Source organism: Hemiscyllium ocellatum, assembly GCF_020745735.1.
Source record: "Hemiscyllium ocellatum isolate sHemOce1 chromosome 27 unlocalized genomic scaffold, sHemOce1.pat.X.cur. SUPER_27_unloc_29, whole genome shotgun sequence".
NCBI lineage: Eukaryota > Metazoa > Chordata > Chondrichthyes > Orectolobiformes > Hemiscylliidae > Hemiscyllium > Hemiscyllium ocellatum.
The window spans coordinates 165,917-185,239 of record NW_026867497.1 but is presented as its reverse complement, the minus strand read 5'-3'; the positions used below and the strand labels follow the sequence as shown (position 1 = coordinate 185,239).

The 19,323-nt window shown below is 47.5% G+C and overlaps 2 protein-coding genes across 2 annotated transcripts in view; one reads left to right on the top strand and one right to left on the bottom strand.

The window, feature by feature from the left end:
* Window positions 1–7,497, bottom strand: part of LOC132807978 (zinc finger protein 271-like) — a 28,413-nt gene extending 20,916 nt beyond the window's left edge. Inside the window, exons 1-2 of the mRNA XM_060821867.1 lie at window positions 7,414–7,497; window positions 3,336–4,337 (exon numbers count right to left, since the gene is read on the bottom strand). Of these exons, the coding sequence (XP_060677850.1) occupies window positions 3,336–3,929 (594 nt within the window). The 5' untranslated portion in view covers window positions 3,930–4,337; window positions 7,414–7,497. The remainder of the gene's footprint in view (window positions 1–3,335; window positions 4,338–7,413) is intronic.
* Window positions 1–18,893, top strand: part of LOC132807989 (uncharacterized) — a 233,927-nt gene extending 215,034 nt beyond the window's left edge. Inside the window, exon 13 of the mRNA XM_060821884.1 lies at window positions 17,632–18,893. Coding sequence (XP_060677867.1) covers window positions 17,632–18,532 — 901 coding nt within the window. The 3' untranslated portion in view covers window positions 18,533–18,893. The remainder of the gene's footprint in view (window positions 1–17,631) is intronic.
* The last annotated feature ends 430 nt before the right edge of the window (window positions 18,894–19,323 follow it).

The window sequence follows — 19,323 nt, the reverse complement described above, 5'->3', positions numbered from 1 at the left end:
AGTGCTGCACACAACCAGATCAGGGCTGCGTTGTCCACACCCCAATCAGTGCCCATTCATCTGTTCTGACCCAGGGACTATATCATGATAAAATCACCACAAAAAGATTCTCTCTCCCCGCGGTGGAAAGGCCTGTACCTGATCCTGATGACAACCCGGACTGCTGTGAAACTGGAAGGATGGCCCGAATGGACACATGCCACCTGCTGCAAGAGGGCTCCACAACCTCTGAACAGGGACAACACAGAGGAAGGCACCACTCCGACCACCCAGGATGGATCCAGCTGCTCGCGGCAGCCATCACCATCTGATCTGTCTGACCATCACACTGTGGCTTGCTGGTAAACAGGGCCAAGGGGCAGCACATTTTATAACCCACTGTGATTTGCGGGCCAACACTTTCCTCAAAATGGCCCATGGGTATGCTCAGCGATTTAATCAGACCCACTGCTGGGTCTGCACTAGATCCCTGTCCACTCTCACGGGGGGCATTCCCTTCGCCTCAATCCCCTTCAATATCTCTGACATGGCGGAATGGTGGCTGGAACCAGACAGGTCCCCTGAGGTTACCACACTCAAAATACCACCAGCAATGACCAAATATGGGGACAACAGCCCAGCCTGCTGGAGGTCTGCGGGTTACCACCTGGACAAATTTAAAGGGTGGTTTTACCCGGCCTACAACCCCTCCCATGAGCCCCCAGCCCTGACCATTGCTGACACCAGCCCACACGGACCACCCGCGGGATCCATCAGTTTGAAACACACACAGCCACCTGGATGGGAGGCTGGCTGGAGCCGGTGCACTGACTCCCTGCTCCTAACTCCCACAGCATGCTGATCCGCTGCAGAAGGCAGCATTTTAAACCGACAGATCCTCAAAAGGATCACCCAGAATACCACCTTCCTCACCAGCTGGACAGGGACCCAGACACTCCATCTCCAGACTGACAATGGCACCTATTTTATCTGTGGCCACAAAGCCTACCCCTGGCTGCTGTTGCCCTGGACTGGGAGCTACAATGTTGGGTATGCGGTACCATTCATTTATCACTCCCAGTCCCCTCCCTTCCCAAAGCCCATGCCACCCAGCAGACGAGCCCTCGCTGCCATCGAAGCAGCTCTCTACCTGATGTCACCCCACTCTGCAACCTTACAGTTACAGGTAGAAGCCCACAAACTAGCTGTCATCGTACAGGAGGTGACAAACTCCACAGCAGATGCACTCGCCCAGCTGAATGTGGAGGCTGTTGCCATCTGTACAGTGGCTCTGGAGAACAGGATGGCTCTGGACTACCTACTCGCTGTGAAAGAGGGCATGCAAACAGCCTGACTTCAGGGACTGATAGCCCTCATCGCTATCATTGCCGGGCTTAGAGTGCTAGCCATGGCTATCCGACTGTTCTGTTCATGCCTATGTACAATTCTGTCTCCCTCACCACTCAGCTCGCACAGATCCACTGGGAGAACATCCCTGCCCCTAAAATAACCTCTCCTGGACCAGACTCAGACACTGAGAGCTATCTGTCTGATACCGCGACCCCCCACCCGACAATCCCCCTGAGTCCAGCTACATTGTCCCTTCTCGTCCCTCCCTAAGCAAAACAAAAAGAAAAGGGGGGGGTGGTGCGGGAAGAGATTGTGGAAAAAGATCTGCCACTCTGCCAATCCACAAAAGCAAAATTGCCCAAACTGTGCCTAAAACACCCAGAATGCCCATGCAGGCTCACAAGCCAAACCAGACAGCACACACGGACAAAGGAATACACTTCAACCTCACTAACAATGACAGAGCACCACAGGTATCTCAAAGCCCCAAGGGCAGTTTCACAACCCAACAATACCAAAGCCACACAAACAGCAGGCCAGACAGAGAGGCACCAGCAAGGATTTCTAGTGAAGGCAGCCCACACCTCCCAGTGCTGCCAGTAACCTTTACAATGCTGATGAAATGACGCAGTACATGCACTCATGAAAAATTTACAATTTCTAACGATACTAGCTACTTATTCACTGCTCCACTACATTGGAAACTTAGTGCAGGAGGTTGAAATGAAATGAGCAGCTTTAAAACAAAAACCTCTTGGAGCTCAAAGCTTTCAATGACATTCTGAGCCCAGCAGTAAGTGGGCTGCCTTCACTAGAAATGATGTGGAGGGGCCAGAGATGGACTGGGTTGGATCAAGTTTAAAAAAAAATCACACATCAGGTTATAGTGGTTTATTTGGAAGCACTAGCTTTCGGAGCACTGCTCCTTCACCAGGAAGCCGTGGAGCAGGATCATAAGACAGAATTTATAGCAAAAGATCACAGTATAGTGCAACTGATCGGATATATTGAACAAACCTAGATTGTTGTTAAGTCTTTTGTCTTTTAGAATAGGTTGCAAGTTTTAGTTCGTTAATGTGTAAATCCCAGAAAGTCTTTGAAGTCAGATTCTCGAGATGACTTAAGGTTTTATATAAATAGGTTTCATCTCAGGTCAGACAACAACAAAATGTGTGAGGTTTGAGTCGATCTGTATCCCAATCTTGAATCAGACTGGTTCTATTTTTAAAGTAGGAATTTACAAATATTACATGTATCAACTGCCTGCAGGTCGTGTGCTTTTTGATCAAAATTGAATATACTGCAAGTGCAAATTCACCCCATAGACCTTTATCGAGACCCAACTTTATTACAGCTTCAGATTCCCCCCAGCAAAAAGACATAGAAAAAGTAGCTTATTTTTTTTAAAAAACAGTTCAAGTTCAAAGCGTACACAGTCCCCCCATCCCCAACTGTCTTTACTATTGGTCAGCTCCGAGTTATTCCTTTGTAATTGGGTCCTTGGTACAGCCTTAACCCGCAGGAAGTATTGCCTCACTCAGCAATTTCAACCCAGACCCTGTATCCAAGCAAGTTTCTCCCTGTTCATTTCTGCAGGTGGGGGAGTTAACCACACTGCTGTGGGTCTGGAGTCACATGTAGGCCACCCAGATAAAGGATGCAGCTGGGACAACTGAGTGAATCTTTTCCCACAACGGCAGTTTCCTTTCCTAAAAAGGGCATGAGTGAATCAGATGGGGGATCTCACGCCCCTGCCCCCAAAAAATGGTTTCATTGTTAGATTCCGAACTCCAGACTTCTGACCGAATTCCAATTCCGCCATCTGCCATGATGGGATTCAAACCCAGGGGTCCAGTCGATAATGGGACTCTGCCATTGCTCCTTCAATCCCCCTGCCATGGCATGTGAACTCGCTGGTGCCTCTGCAGGTGGGAAGAGCGGGTGAATCCCTTCCCACACTGAGAGCAGGTGAATGGCCACTTCCCACTGTGGACCCGCTGGTGGGCCAGCAGGGTGGAGGACTGTGTAAAGCCCTTCCCACACTCAGGGCAGCTGAAGGGTCTCTCCCCAGTGTGGACCCGCTGGTGCTTCAGTCTGTCGGATGAATTGCTGAAGGCTTTCCCGCACTCGGGGCAGGTGAAGGGCCTCTCCCCGGTGTGGACCCGCTGGTGGGTCAGCAAGGTGGAGGCGTGGGTAAAGCCCTTCCCGCACTCGAGGCAGCTGAAGGGCTTCTCCCCCGTGTGGACCCGCTGATGCTTTAGCTTGTCGGAGGAATTGCTGAAGGCCTTCCCACACTCAGGGCAGCTGAAGGGCTTCTCCCCTGTGTGGACCCGTTGGTGCTTTAGCCTGTCGGAGGAATTGCTGAAGGCCTTCCCACACTCAGGGCAGCTGAAAGGCTTCTCCCCAATGTGCCCCCGCTGATGCCTCAGCAGGGCGGAGGAATTGCTGAAGGCCTTCCCGCACTTGGTGCAAAGAAACGGCCTCTCCCCGGTGTGAGTGCGCCGATGAGTCTCCAGGGCAGACGGAAAATGGAAACTTTTCCCACAGTCACCACATTTACATGGTTTCTCTACGGGGCAGGATCCCTCAGGTTTCTCCATGGCCAAAACTTCAGCTGCACACAAACATGTGTCGAGCCCCTCCCTGCCGTAAATTCCTCTTTCCAGGTCATATAACTATTTCTGGCTCCACACTCATTGCACTGCAACAGTAGGGTCTCTCATCCAGTCCCACTGATTCTGAAAACATATAGAAACAGGAACCAAAAAGCTTTGCTCCTTCTCACAGAATCACAGTTGAAAATTGTTGTGTTCCCAATGGATTGAGTGACTGTCAGACATTGATGTCAAAGTGAGGACTGCAGACACTGGACACTCAGTGTTGAAAGGTGCGGCGCTGGAAAAGCGCAGCAGGTCAGGCAGCATCTGAAGAGCAGGAGAGTCAATATTTCAAGCTTAAGCCCTTCATATGTTGACTTTGAAACTTCTGTCTTCAGATCTTCAAATACTCTGTAAAAAAAGATTTCAAAAGTCATCACTGTCAGTCCAGGGTAGAAATTCAGAACAAGCAACTCTACTTTCTGCAGAACATTCTTTTCTTTTGTTATTCCACAAAATTGAAAGCATCATCCCACTCTCTCTCTCTCCTTCTGTTCTCACTCCACTCTAATCCTCCTGAAGGTGCTGATTCAGGATCTTACAGGAGCAGAAAAGCAAAAATGTCAAGACTGACATCTCTCTGAATTTTGGATAGCTCCTCCTGAAAATTAGTTTCTTTCCCAACATTGGAATACTGCTGAGAGTGAGCAGGTCTGATTTTGGGAAGCAAAAACTGTCAATTCAGGATGAACCTACAATGCAGCTTCTTGAAGAACAACGAGACACGAAATGGTTAACGTCCCCAGGAAGGGGAAGAAAATGAGACATCAAGGTATTGACACCGACACCAGAGAGAAAGTGAACATGCCGACCAGATATCCAGAATCAATCTAGGCCTATTTGCCAGCACTTGGCCTATATTTCTTTAACCCCTTCCTATTCATATACCCATCCAGATGGCCTTTAAATGTTGTGATTGTACCAGCCTCCACCACTTCCTCCAGCAGCTTGTTCCTTACACACACAGCCCTCTGAATGAAAAAGTTGCTCCTTACGTCCCTTTTAAACCTTCTATTCCCCAGCCCACCCTTAACTATTACCCTTACATTCTGGAGTATCCCATCTCAAGGAAAAGACCTTGATTATTTACCCTATCCATGCCCCTCATGATTTTATCAACTTCAGCCCCCAGCGCACAAGGGGAAAACAGCCTCAGTCTGCTTGACCTCTCCCTATCACTCAAACCCTGGCAACATTCTTGTAAATCCTTTCTGAACCCTTTCAAGTTTCACAATATCCTTCTGATAGGAGTGAGACCAGAACTGCATACAACATTCCAAAAGTGGCCATGGTTCTGCTGAACAATGGCAATTTAATTCCAAAATATTAATTTCTTCATGAGAAGGGAATAAATGGCCATGTAGCTGTAAGAGGTCTCCTGCAGAAGAGTGTAGAACTGAGTGAGAGAACTTTCCATTAAAATGGAGAGGAACAGAGGTGATTCTGTAACTGGGGACTTAAATCTAAAGCAAGGAAATTACAACAGCAGAGGCACAAACAGGCCACAACAAATGAGGGAACATTATTGAAAGAAATGACAAACATTTAAAGAGCAGCTGGAGGAACTGCAACAGTTGTCCATTCCTGTCTGAAAAAATAAAACACAGAAGGTGGCACAGCCACGGCTAACAAGGGACATGATGGATAGGACTAGATCCAAAGGAGTGGCGTACAAATTGACTAAAAATAAAGTAGCAGATCTGAAGACTGGCAGCAGTTCAGGTTTCAACAAAAGGATTGATCAAAAGGGGAAAATGGGGTATGTGAAGACAAAAAAAGATTAGAGAAAACAATAACAACTAGAACAGGCAAAGTTCTCATGTGGAACAAAGAGATGGCAGATCAATTAACCACATATGTTGCTTCTATCATCACAAAGGAGGACACAGGTAACATCCCCAAAATGTTGGGGAACACATGGTCTACTGAGAGCAGAACTGAAGGAAATGAGTAGATGTGGGGAAATGGTGTTGGGGAAATTGATGGGATTAAAAGTTTACAAACCCGGTAACCCACACCCCACACTATGGTCCAACGTCATGCAATTAGCAAATCTTGAGCTAATCTTAGCAGAACTATTTAATGGTAAGGTCCTACAGAGTGTTGCTGAACAAAGTGACCTTGGAGTGCAGGTTCATAGCTCCTTGAAAGTAGAGTCGCAAATAGATAGGATAGTGAAGGTGGTGTTTGGTATGCTTTCCTTTATCGATCAGAGTATTGGGTACAAGAGTTGGGAGGTCATGTTGCGGCTGTACATGACACTGGTTAGGTCACTTTTGGAATATTGCATGCAATTCTGGTCTCCTTCCTATCAGAAGAATGTGTGAACCTTGAAAGGGTTCAGAAAAGATTTACAAGAATTATGCCAGGGTTGAGGGATTTGAGCTATAGGGAGAAGTTAAACAGGCTGGCGGTTTTCCATGGAGAGTTGGACGCTAAGAGGTGACCTTATAAAAGTTCATAAAATGATGAGGTGCACGGGTAGAATAAATAGACAAAGTCTCCTCCCGGGGTGGGGGAGTCGATAACTATAGAACATAGGTTTAGGATGGGAGGGGAAAATTTTAAAGGAGACCTAAGGGGCAACTTTTTCACACAGAGAGTGGTAAATGTATGGAATGAGCTGCAGGAGGAAGTGGAGGAGGCTAGTGCAATTGTAACATTTAAAAGGCATCTGGATGGGTATATGAACAGGAAGGGTTTGGAGAGATATGGGCCGGATGCTGGCTCAAGTTATCCCTCCTCCTGTATAGAATTTCAAATCCATCTTCATCATGACTTTCCTCCACTCCTGGTGTTCTCTTTTCCCAGTCTACAAACTGAAAATAACATCAACACATCAATGCTCTCCTGGTCACTGCGATCTTGGAAGGACCCAGTTTCTGTTCCAGCGCCACAAATGATCAGATTTATTCACCTCAAACTCACAGTCCGCCTTCGTGTCATTCCAGATCTCTCTCTCTCTTTCCCACTCCCTTTTCCTGTGTTAATGACACACAGACCAGGCTCAGGGCCAGGTCTCTCAGAGTGAAATGAGGACATTCTAGTTGAATGACACCAACTGTCATTTCTCTCCCGGAAGTGACGGTTGATGGTGCCCTCACCAAGATGGCCGCCCCCGCTCCCCGCCCCAAGTCAACATGCGCCTTATCCTTACAATGATGGCGCCCTGTTGCCCGGGCAACCCGAGAGCTCCTTCGGTGGTGAAGTGGGCCTGGGGAGGTTGTATTCGCGCCTCCCCCTAGGAGTTTATAAACTCCCCAGCCTCCCTCCTCCCGCGGTTCCTAATCCTACCCTGTCTCACTGTCTCCTCTCCCCGGGGGCAGGAGCCAGGTCTTGGCGCTCGGACCTGGCGACCTCCCCGGGATGTTTCTGAAACCTGGTCCTGTTCTGAAGAAGGATCCCCGGACCCGAAACACGTCCTCACATTTCTCTCAACACGAGCTGCCGGACCTGCTCAGCTTTTCCAGCGGTTTCTGTTCTTGTTCCTTCAGCCGCCGGCGCCATTCCTCTCCCGCACTGAGTAACTTTGCCTCACCGCACGCATGCGCACTGCCAGGGCCCCATAGAGAGGGCTCTCCATCGCAAGGCATTGTGGGAATTGAAGGCGCCATTAATGTCATGAAATCCAGTTTCACATATGCCCTCTTAACTGTCCTATTCACGTGTTAATGAAGTACACGTCAGGAGCAAATATTTCATCGATTTTAGATTTATACATTTTGTGGAACACTACAGGTGTTTAACTCTAAACTCTAGTTCCAATTCAGTGTCAGTATAATCGCTCTTTATCTGTGCTCAAATAAGCACCGAATCAATGCCCTCCATCTGACCCTTCTTAACGTTGATTTTCTTAAGTTTGCAGATTCCAACCCTCTGTTTCAATAATTTATTGAAATCTACTTCTGGTACATGGGCGGCACTGGCTGGCCAGCATTTGGTTCTCCTTGAGAATGTGGTGGTGAGCTGCCTTCTTGAACTGTTGCAGTCCACATTCTGTACAGTGACCCACAACATCTTGAAGGAAGGAATTCCAGGATTTGGACCAGTGACACTGAAGGAACAGTAATACATTTCCAAGTCAAGGTGGTGAGTGGCTTGGAGACGTATTGCAAGAGGTTGTGTTCCCATGTATCTGTTTTCCTGGTCCTTCTTGATGGAAGTGGTTGTTAGTTTGAAAGGCAATTTGTAAGGTGCTTTGTTAAATCTTTGCAGTGCATCTTGTAGATACTAGACACTACTGCTTCTGAACAGTGGATATAGTACCAATCAAGCAGGTAACATTGACCTGGATGGTATGAAGCATTTCAAATACAGTTGAAGCTGCAACCCCATCCAAGCTAGTGGGGAGTATTCCATTACACTGCTGACTTGTGGCTTGTAGAAGTTGGAACACGTTTTGGAGAGTCAGGAGGTGAGTTACTCACTGCAGTATTTCTGGCCTCTGACCTGCTCTTGGAGCCACTGTGTATGTATGGTTCGTCTAGTTGAGTTTCTGTTCAATGCTAAACCCCAAGGATGTTGATCATGGGGTATTTAGTGACAGTAACATTATTGATATCACAGGTCAGTGATCAGATTATCTCTTTTGGGGATGAGTCATTCTGTGACATTTGCATGGCATTCATGTTACTTGCCACTCATCAGCCCATTGGATATGGTTAAGATCTTGTAGCATTTCAAACTGAACTGCTTCAATTTGTGAGGAGTTGTTTATAGTGCTGAACATCTGTAATTATTGCGACATCTCCATTTCTGAACTTATGATGGAGGAAGGTCATAGATGAAGATGGTTCGGCCTATGAACTCCTGCAGAGTTGTCCTGAAGCCAAGATGACTGACCTCCACAAACCATAGCCACCTTTCCATGTGCTAGGTATGACTTAACAATTAAGACATACAAAACTAATTGAAGGAATAGGTATGAGACAACCCTCTTCAGGGTGTCTCCAGTGCAGGTTTTTCTGTTCTCGAAACAATCTGATAAATGTTGACATTCATCAGCCTTTTGATCTTGGCAGTTTCCTTTCTCTCCAACATTTGTTTCACGTTAGCAAGTTGAATTCTTCTGCATTTTTCAGGAAAATGTTTTGCAGAAGGTAACATTCTTAATATCGGTGTAATATTCCATGGGAAAACTGTTTATGTCCACCAGTTGGAGAAACTTTCTCTGAAAGGCTTTGTCAAATGCCCTGCTTCCACAAGACCCAGTGTTCCCAAAGTTGAAGTACTTTTAACAGCCCCTTTATATTTTCCAGTATTCCCATGAGAGGAGATATGTGCCACTTGTACCCACCACAAATCTCCTGAAACTGGGTGCACTACAAAAGTCCAGCAGGAAGATTATCAGTAAAAAGGTCTGGTTTCAATCATATAGTTATAGACATCTAGAGACACAGCACAGAAACAGATCCTTTGGACCGGTGCAGCAAGCAATCAATTCATCCATGCTGACCAGATGTCCCAAGCTGACCCAGTCCCAAGTTCCAGCCTTTGGCCCATATCCCTCCCAGATGTCTTTTAAATATTGTAATTGTACCCATCTCCACCACTTCCCTAGCAGCTTGTTACACACACACACACACACCACCCTCTGCATAAAAAGATTGTCATTGAGGTCACTTATTCCCTTCTTGCTACCCACAGCACCTCCTCTCTGTTCCCCACCACCCTCAGCACCCCCTGTCCATCCACAGCTCCTCCTGTCCATTCCCACCCTGCCACCCACAGTGCCCCATGTCTATTTCCCACTCCCCACCTTCTGACCCCCATCCATCCTCTCTCTCTCCCCTCACCCTCCACTCTCCATCTCTCTGTTCCCTGTCTATTCTCTCTCTCCTTCCCATTCTTCTACTGCCCCCACCCTCTCCTTGCCATTCATTCTCTCTCTCCACCCACCCTCTGTCCCCTTCTATTCTCAGTCTTTCCTCACATTCTGTACCCCACACCATTCTCTCTCCTGTTTCCCCCCCCCCCCCAAACACTCTATCTCCACATTCTCCCTCTCAGACCCTTCCCCCCATTCTCTGGGTCCCCCACGCTCTGCCCTGCAGGCCTTTCTCTCACGCGCCCAAGTCCTTCTCCTCTCCCTCACCCTCTGCTCCCCCGTCCATTCTCTCTCTCTGTTCTCCACAGATCCACCCAGCCCCCATCCATTCTCTCTCTATTCTCCACAGCCCCACCCTCTAGCCCCCATCAATGAGAGGAAGGAATCTGGTTGGTGGCAGGGAGGAGGAGGAGCTAGAAAGATAGGGAGCTTATTTGAAATTGAGTTCCCCAGTGTTGAGTCCTCCTAACTCTATGCAGCCCAGGTGGAAGATGAGATGTTGTTCCTCCAATTTGCAGTTTGATTCATTGTGGTAAGGGAGGAGGCCAAAGATGGTTATATCAGAAAGGAAGTGGGAAGGGGAATTAAAATGGCTGGTGACTGGGAGGTCTGGTCGGCCTCCGTGGGCCCAGGTATGATGCTCGGTGAACTGTTCGCCAAGTCTCCCCAATGTAGAGAAGTCCACAATTGGCAAACACATGGCAAATGCAGTACCACAATGTAAAATTATAGCCTCTGCTGTGAAAAAAATCAGAAAGGAGGTATATTATTTAAATGGTTATGTATTGGGATGTGGAGCAACTGCAGAAGTTGGAGATCAGAGTCAAAGTGTGATACTGGAAAAGCACAGCAGGTCAGGCAGCATTCAAGGAGTAGGAGAGTTGACATTTTGGGCATGAGCCCTTCATCAGGAATGATGTGTGAATGTACAAAGGGGTCTCAGTGTCCTTCTGCACCAGTCACTGCCAGTTGTCAGACAGGTGCAGCAAGCAATCAGCAAGGCAAGTGGTATATTAGCAAGAGGAATTGAGTTCAGAAATGGGGATGTCTTCCTGCAGTTAGGGGGTCATTGAATGTATTCAAGACTGAGCTCATCTGATTTTTGAACAACAAAGAAGTGGGTGTTTATGGGGGAAGGCAAGGAAATGGATTTAGAACAGTTTCAGTCCAACTAGTCCATGCTGACCAAGTTCTCAAACTAAATTAGTCCCAGCTGCCTGTGTTTGGCCCATATCCCTCCAAACATTTCCTATTCATGTACTTGTCCAAATTTCTTTGAAACATTGTTACGGTACCTGCATCCTTCCTCTAGACATTTATTCCACATACAAACCACATTCTGTGTTTTTTTTAAAAAACTGGTGCTCCTCATGTCTTTTTAAAATCACTTCATCTATACCCTTCATGAGTTTATAAAGCTCTATAAGGTCACCTCGCAACCTGCTGTGCTCCAGTGAAAAAGTCCCAGCCTATCCACTTAGACACAGTTAGATTCATATCTAGTTATGATCTGTTCAATGCTGGTGCAGGCTTGAAAGACCAAATGGCTGACTTCTGTTCCCAGTTCTCTCACTCTGTGTCCAGGACAGCAAGAGAGTATCAGACATAGCAGCAGAAAGTAGGCCATTCAGCCCATCAAGTCTGCTCATACCATTCAATTGTGACTCATAGGTTTCTCAATCCCATTCTCTTGCTTTCTCTCCATAACCCTCGATCCCCTTGGTACTCAAGAACATATGTCTCAGTCTTAAATATACTCAGTGACTTAGCCTCTGCAACCTTCTGTGGCAATGAATTCCATAGATTCACCACTATATGGCTGAAGAGTTTTATGTTTATCTATGTTCTAAAAGGCCTTCTCTTTACTCTGGTCCGAGTCTCTCCTACCAATGGAAACACCATCCCAACATCCACTGTGTCCAGGCCATTCAGTATTGTGTTTCAATTAGATCTCTCCTGAGTGTGGATCTGTTAGTCAGCATGAAGCAGACCCTTCAGGATGAGGTACAGCAGGGATTACGTTCGGCAAATGGAAAGAGAGTATGTGGGATGGAGGTTTTCAGCTTCTAGGGAATAAGAGAGGAAAGAGAGTTCATTATAAATTAGAATTGTTCAGGTGGGCCATTGGGCTGAGAAGTGGCAGATGGAGTTTAATTTAGAGAAATGAGAGGTGCTGCATTTTGCAGCTGTATAAGACATTGTTTAGGCCACTTTTGGAATACTGTGTTCAGTTCTGGTCTCCCTGCTATAGCAAAGAGGTTGTGAAACTTTGGAAGTGGTTGGAGAAGATTTACAAGGCTGTTGCCATGCTTGTGACCTACAGTGAGGGGCTGAAGAGGCCAGAGATATTTTCCCTGGAGAATTGGAGCCTATGGGGTGATCTTATAGATGTTTCTGAGGGGCATGGATAGGGCACTTTCCCCCAGGGTAGGGGAGTCCAAATCTAGAGGGCAGATGTTTGAGGTGAGGGGGGAATTATTTAAAAGGGACGTGACTGGCAAGGTTTTCATGCAGAGGATGGTGCATGTGTGTAACAAACTACCAGATAATGACAACATTTAAAAGGCATCTGGATAGGTACATGAATTGGAAGGATTTAGAGGGATATGGGCCAAATGCGACTAGGTTAATTTAGGATATTTGGTTGGCATGACAAGCTGGGCCGAAGGGCCTGTTTCCATGCTTTATAACTCTAATCAGCTTTGCTGAAAGCAGAAAAATCAGAGCACTTTCAGAGCAGCTTTCAGAGATGTTTTGACGTTACTGGGAGCAATAGACAACAGGTGCAGGAGTAGGCCATTCTGCCCTTCGAGCCTGCATCACCATTCAATGTGATCATGGCTGATCATCCTTAATCAGTATCCTGTTTCTGCCTTATCTCCATAACACTTGATTCCACTATCCTTGAGAGCTCTATCCAACACTTTCTTAAATGAATCCAGAGACTGGGCCTCCACTGCCCTCTGAGGCAGATCATTCCACACAGCCACCACTCTCTGGGTGAAGAAGTTTCTCCTCATCTCTGTCCTAAATGGTCTACCCTGTATTTTTAAGCTGTGTCCTCTGGTTCGCACTCACCCATCAGCGGAAACATGTTTCTTGCCTCCAGAGTGTGCAATCCTTTAATAATCTTATATGTCTCAATCAGATCCCCTCTCAGTCTTCTAAATTCAAGGTGTACAAGTCCAGTCGCTCCAGTCTTTCAGCGTAAGGTAGTCCCGCCATTCCAGGAATTGACTTCGTGAACCTACGCTGCACTCCCTCAATAGCCAGAATGTCTTTCCTCAAATTTGGAGACCAGAACTGCACACAATACTCCAGGTGTGGTCTCACCAGGGCCCTGTACAGCTGTAGAAGAACCTCTTTGCTTATATACTCAATCCCTCTTGTTATGAAGGCCAGCATGCTATTAGCCTTTTTCACTACCTGCTGTACCTGTGTGCTTACCTTCATTGACTGTACAAGAACACCCAGATCTCTTTGTAATGCCCCTTTACCTAAATTGATTCCATTTAGGTAGTAATCTGCCTTCCTGTTCTTGCCACCAAAGTGGATAACCACACATTTATTCACATTAAACTGCATCTGACCACTCACCTAACCTGTCCAGGTCACCCTGTAATCTCCTAACATCCTCCTCACATTTCACCCTGCCACCCAGCTTAGAATCATCCGCAAATTTGCTAATGTTATTACTAATACCATCTTCTATATCATTAAAATATATTGTAAAAAGTTGCGGTCCCAGCACTGATCTCTGCGGCACTCCACTGGTCACTGCCTGCCATTCCGAAATGGAGCCGTTTATCACTACTCTTTGTCCCAAGTCCCTCCTCCCTACCTTTTATCTTAGCCTGCTTGGCAAACTCTCCTCATTCCTGATGAAGGGCTTATGCTCGAAACGTCGAATTTCCTATTCCTGAGATGCTGCCTAACCTGCTGTGCTTTAACCAGCAACACATTTTCAGCTTTCTCCTGTCAGCCAACCAACTTTCAATCCAAGTTAGTACTTTGCCCCTGATACCATGCGTCCTAATTTTGCTCACTAACCTCCTATGTGGGACTTTATCAAAAGCTTTCTGAAAGTCCAAGTACACTATATCTACTGGATCTCACTCGTCCATCTTCAGAGTTGCATCCTCAAAAAATTCCAGAAGATTAGTCGAGCATGACTTCCCCTTCATAAATCCATGCTGACTCTGACCTATCCTGTGACGATTATCCTGATGTGTCGTAATTTCATCCTTTATAATAGACTCCAACATCTTCCCCACCACTGTGGTCAGACTAACTGGTCTATAATTTCCTGTTTTCTCTCTCCCACCTTTCTTAAAAGGTGGTACAACATTAGCCACCCTCCAATCCGTAGGAACTGATCCCGAATCTATCGAACTCTGGAAAATAATCACCAACGCATCTACGATTTCTCGAGCCACCTCCTTCAGTACCCTGGGATGTAGACCATCAGGCCCCAGGGACTTATTAATCTTCAGACCTAACAGTCTCTCCAACACCAATTCCTGGCAAATATAAATTCCCTTAAGTTCAGGTCCTTCAGCCACTGTTACCTCATGGAGATTGCTTGTGTCTTCCCCAGTGAACACAGATCTGAAGTACCAATTCAATTTTTCTGCCATTTCTTTGATTCCTGTAATATATTCCCCTGTTTCTGTCTTCAAGGACCCAATTTTAGTCTTAACCATTTTTTTGCCTTTCACATACCTAAAAAAGCTTTTACAATCCTCCTTTATATTTTTGGCCAGTTTACCTTCGTACCTAATTTTTTCTCTGCATACTTCCTTCTTAGTAATCCTCTGTTGTTCTTTAAAAGCTTCCCAGTCCTCCATTTTCCCACTTATCTTTGCTTTGTTATACTTTTTCTCTTTTGACTTTATATGTTTCTTAACTTCCCTCATCAGCCATGGCCACCCATGCCTCCTCCAAGGATCTTTCTTCCTTTTTGGAATGAACTGATCCTGCATCTTCTGCATTATACACAGAAATATCTGTCATTGTTCCTCCCCTGTCATCCCTGCGAAGGTATTGCACCATTGAGCTTTGGCCAGCTCCTCCCTCATAGCTCCATCGTTCCCTTTATTCAACAGAAATATTGTCACTTCCAATTGTACTCTCTCCCTCTCAAATTGCAGATTGAAGCTTATTGTGTTATGGTCACTACTTCCCAATGGCTCCTTCACTTCGAGGTCCCTGATCAATTCTGGTTCATTGCACAGAACAAATTACAGTGAAATCTTTAATTTGTGGGACAGCAACTGAGTGAATGAGTACATCCAGAATTTTAGTGGAAAGTGGGAATTCATTGCACTGTGGAGATGAAGTGCTTTAAGGTTTACCGGCAGTAAGTACAGTGTGCTGAGTGAAGGGTTAGTTGGGTTCTTGTTTTAAACTGCTCATTTCTTTCAGTCTCCAACATTGTATTTCCACTGCTGTACATCAGAAGGAGTGAATCAGTCACTGTTATCATTAGAAACCTTACGGTTTTCAGTACCTCATTGTTGCCTGAGCATTTTACTGATAGCAGCGGGGTTTGGGCCGTATTCACTGGAAACGATTAAGCAGACAGATAACACACATACGAGAGGGCAGGGTGGGACTTGTCTTTTGATTTGGTGGAAGGTGGGAGATTCTGCGCGCTGTGACCCGGGGCAAACACGACTACAGTAAATCATTCAATCTCTACAGTGTGGGAGTAGGCCATTCAACCCCTCTGAAGAGCATGCCATCCAGACCCACGCCCACCAGCTCCCTCCCCTGTCTAGTAGTTTCTGCTGGTGAATGAGACATGGCCATAAAATTAGGGGGGAGTAGATTTAAGATAGAGATGAGGAGGAGCTGTTTTTCCCAGAGAGTAGTTAATCTGTGAAGGGTGAGGGTGGATTGGCCATGCTAAATTGCCCCACATGGTCCAGGGATATGCAGATTAGGGTGGATTTGCCATGTTGTTACCCATAGTGCCCAGGTATGTGCAGGTGAGGTCTATTCGGGGGGTAAATATCGGGCAGGAGGGGAAACGGAATGGACGTGGGTGGGTTATCCTTCGGAGGGTCGGTGTGGTCCCATTGGGCCGGGTGACCTGCTTCTACATTGTGCGGATTCTCTGAAGGGAAAGGTCTTTTGCAAACTGTTCAGGGTAGTGCGGGCCGTCAATCCGGAGCAGGCGCAGTGCGGAGCCGCCGTTCGCCCCGCCCCTTCGTCTCGTCGGCCGTCGCTCGACACTTGCTCCTCCCACTGTCCCGGCCACACTCCGCCTCTCGCTCCACCCAGTCGCTCCGCCCCTCTCCCCGCTGCTCACTCCTCCCCTTCCTGTCTCTCCCTCCGCCGCCTCCACCCTTCGATGACGTCACAACGCGGAAGTGGCTCTGCTCGTTTCAGAGTAAAACCCTTTCGCTGGGCACCTCTTCAGTCCAAGCGGGAGACACTCTGTTCACTGGTAGTAACTGGAGTGAATCCAGGGAGGGAGCAGACTCTGCAAACTCAGGTATGTGTCTTCATTGCCCGGGTGAGGAGGGACGGCAGGATAGCCTGGGGCTGTTTTCCCCAGCCCGCGCCAGAATCTTAGGGGTAACCTTATATACTTTTATAAATCATGAGGAGCATGGATAGGGTCTTTCCCTTGGGGTGGGGGAGTCCAGAACTAGAGGGTGATTGGTTTAGGGTGAGGGCGGCGGGGGAGGGGACGTGGAGATTTAAAAGAGACCTAAGGAGGCAACTTTTTCACAAGGTTTGGGCGGGTGTGAATGTGTGTACGGAATGACCTGCCAGAGAAAGTAGTGGAGGCTGGTACAATTACAGCATTTAATAGGCATCTGGCGGGTGAATCAATACGAACGGTTCATAGGGACAGGGAACACGTGCTAGCAAATGTGACTAGATTAATTTAGGATATCTGGTCAGCACAGAAGAGTTTGACTGAAGCGCCTGTGTCTGTTTCTATGTGTATATCTCTGACTCTGGCTTTCCACTAACGTTTGCCACGTCTGTATGTTCAGTTTCTCTCTCTGGTGTCGGTGTTAATACTTTGATGTCTCATGTTCCCCTTCCCGGGGACATTAACCATTTCTTGAGGCTGTTCCTCAAGAAGCTGCATTGCAGGTTCATCCTGAATTGGCACACTTTATTTTGCTTTCCAAATCAGATCTGCTCACTCTCAGCATTATGCCAATGACGTGAAAGATATTAACTTTCACGTGGAGTTTCAGAAAGATAAGTCTTGACATTTTTGCTTTTATGCTCCTGTAAGATCCTGAATCAGCATCTTCAGAAGAATTAGTTAAAGTGGAGTGAGAATCGAGAGGGAGAGAGAGAATGGGATGGTGCTTTCAATTTTGTGGAATAATAAAAGAAAAGAATGTTCACCAGAAAGCAGAATTGCTTGTTCTGAATTTCTACCCTGGACTGACAGTGATGACTTTTATATTCTCTTTTTACAGCGTTTGAAGATCTGAAGATACAAGTTTCAAAACCAACTGTAACGTCAACTCTCCTGCTCCTCAGATGCTGCCTGATCTCTGTGCTTTTCCAGTGCCATACTTTTTGACAGTGACTCTCCAGAGTTAGCAGTCCACAGTTTGGTGTCAATGTCTGACGGTCACTCAATCCATCAGGACCACGATTTTTGACTGTGATTCTGTGAGAAGGGGCAAAGCTTTTTGGTTCCTGTTTCAGTACATTTCCAGTATCAGTGGGACTGGATGAGAGACCTACTGTTGAAGTGCACTGAGTGTGGAGCGTGTAACAGCTATATCGCCTGTTAAGAGGAAATCACGGTGCGAAGGGGCTCTAAACGCGTTTGTGTGCGGCTGAAGCTTTGGCCATGGAGAAACCTGAGGAATCCCGCCCTGTGGAGAAACCATGGAAGTGTGGTGACTGTGGGAAAGGCTTCTGTGTCCCATCTGCCCTGGAGACTCATCGGCGCAGTCACACCAGAGAAAGGCCCTTCAGCTGCCCTGAGTGTGGGAAGGGCTTTACCCAGGCCTCTGCCCTGCGGACTCACCAGCGGGTCCACACAGGGGAGAGGTCGTTCCCGTGTCCCGAGTGCGGGAAGGCCTTTAGCAATTCCTTCAACCTCCAGACCCACAGGCGACTCCACACTGGTGAGAGGCCGTTTTCTTGCTCTGAGTGCAAGAAGGCGTTCAGACATTCCTTTGGCCTGTTGACCCACTGGCGGGTCCACACGGGGGAGAGGCCCTACAGCTGCCCCGAGTGTGGGAAGGCTTTCAGCAATTCCTCCCACCTGCTGACTCACCAGCGGGTCCACACAGGGGAGAGGCCATTCACCTGCCCCAAGTGTGGGAAGGGATTTAGTCAGGTGAGCAACTTGTGGAAGCACCAGCGTCTCCACACTGGGGAGAAGCCCTTCAGCTGCCCCGAGTGCAGGAGGGCCTTCAGCAATTCCACCACTCTGCTGACCCACCGGCGGATCCATATGGGGGAGAGGCCATTCCCCTGCACCGAGTGCGGGAAGGCCTTCAGCAATTCCTCCATCCTGCTGAGACACCAGAGGGTTCATACAGGGGAGTGGCCCTTTAACTGTCCTGAGTGCAGGAAGGGGTTCAGCGATTCCTCCAATCTCCAGACCCACCAGCGGATCCACACTGGGGAGAAGCCTTTCAGCTGCACAGAGTGTGGGAAGGCCTTCATCTGCTCCTCCCACCTGCAGAGGCACCAACGAGTTCACGTGCCATCGCAGGGTGATTGAAGGAGCAACAATCGAGTGCCATGAGGGACTGAACTATCAACCCAGTTCCGGGGACTCCTGAGTTTGAATCCAGCCCATGGCAGATCACGGAATTGGAATTCGGTCCGAAATCTGGAGTTCAGAATCTGATGGTGAAACCGTTTTTGGGGTGGGGGGCCCCATCTGATTCACACATGTTCTTTTTAGGGAAGGAAACTGCCATTGTGGGAAAGGATTCATTCAGTCATCCAGCTGTATCCTTTACCTGGTCCAGCCTACAGTGACTCCAGACACACACAGCTGTGTGGTTAACACTATACTGCTCAGGTAAAAATAATGACTGCAGATGCTGGAAACCAGATTCTGGATTAGTAGGCTGGAAGAGCACAGTAGTTCAGGCAGCATCCAAAGTGCAGCGAAATCGACGTTTCGGGCAAAAGCCCTTCATCAGGAAGGGCTGATTTATTCCTGATGAAGGGCTTTTGCCCGAAACGTCGATTTCGCTGCACTTTGGATGCTGCCTGAACTGCTGTGCTCTTCCAGCACCACTAATCCAGAAACTATACTGCTCGGCACCTCCCCTCTTTCCTCCCACCCCCCCCCCCCCCCCCCCCCCACTCAGCCCCTGGCAGATGAGCGGGCAGAAACTTACTAGGAGACAGGATATGGGTTGAAATTGCTGAGTAAGGCAATACTTCCTCCAGGTTACGACTGTACCAAGGATCCAATTACAAAGGGACAACTCGGTGATGACCAATAGTAAAGAAAGTGAGGTGGGATGGTAGGGGGTGGTGGGGTGAGGAGTATGCGTG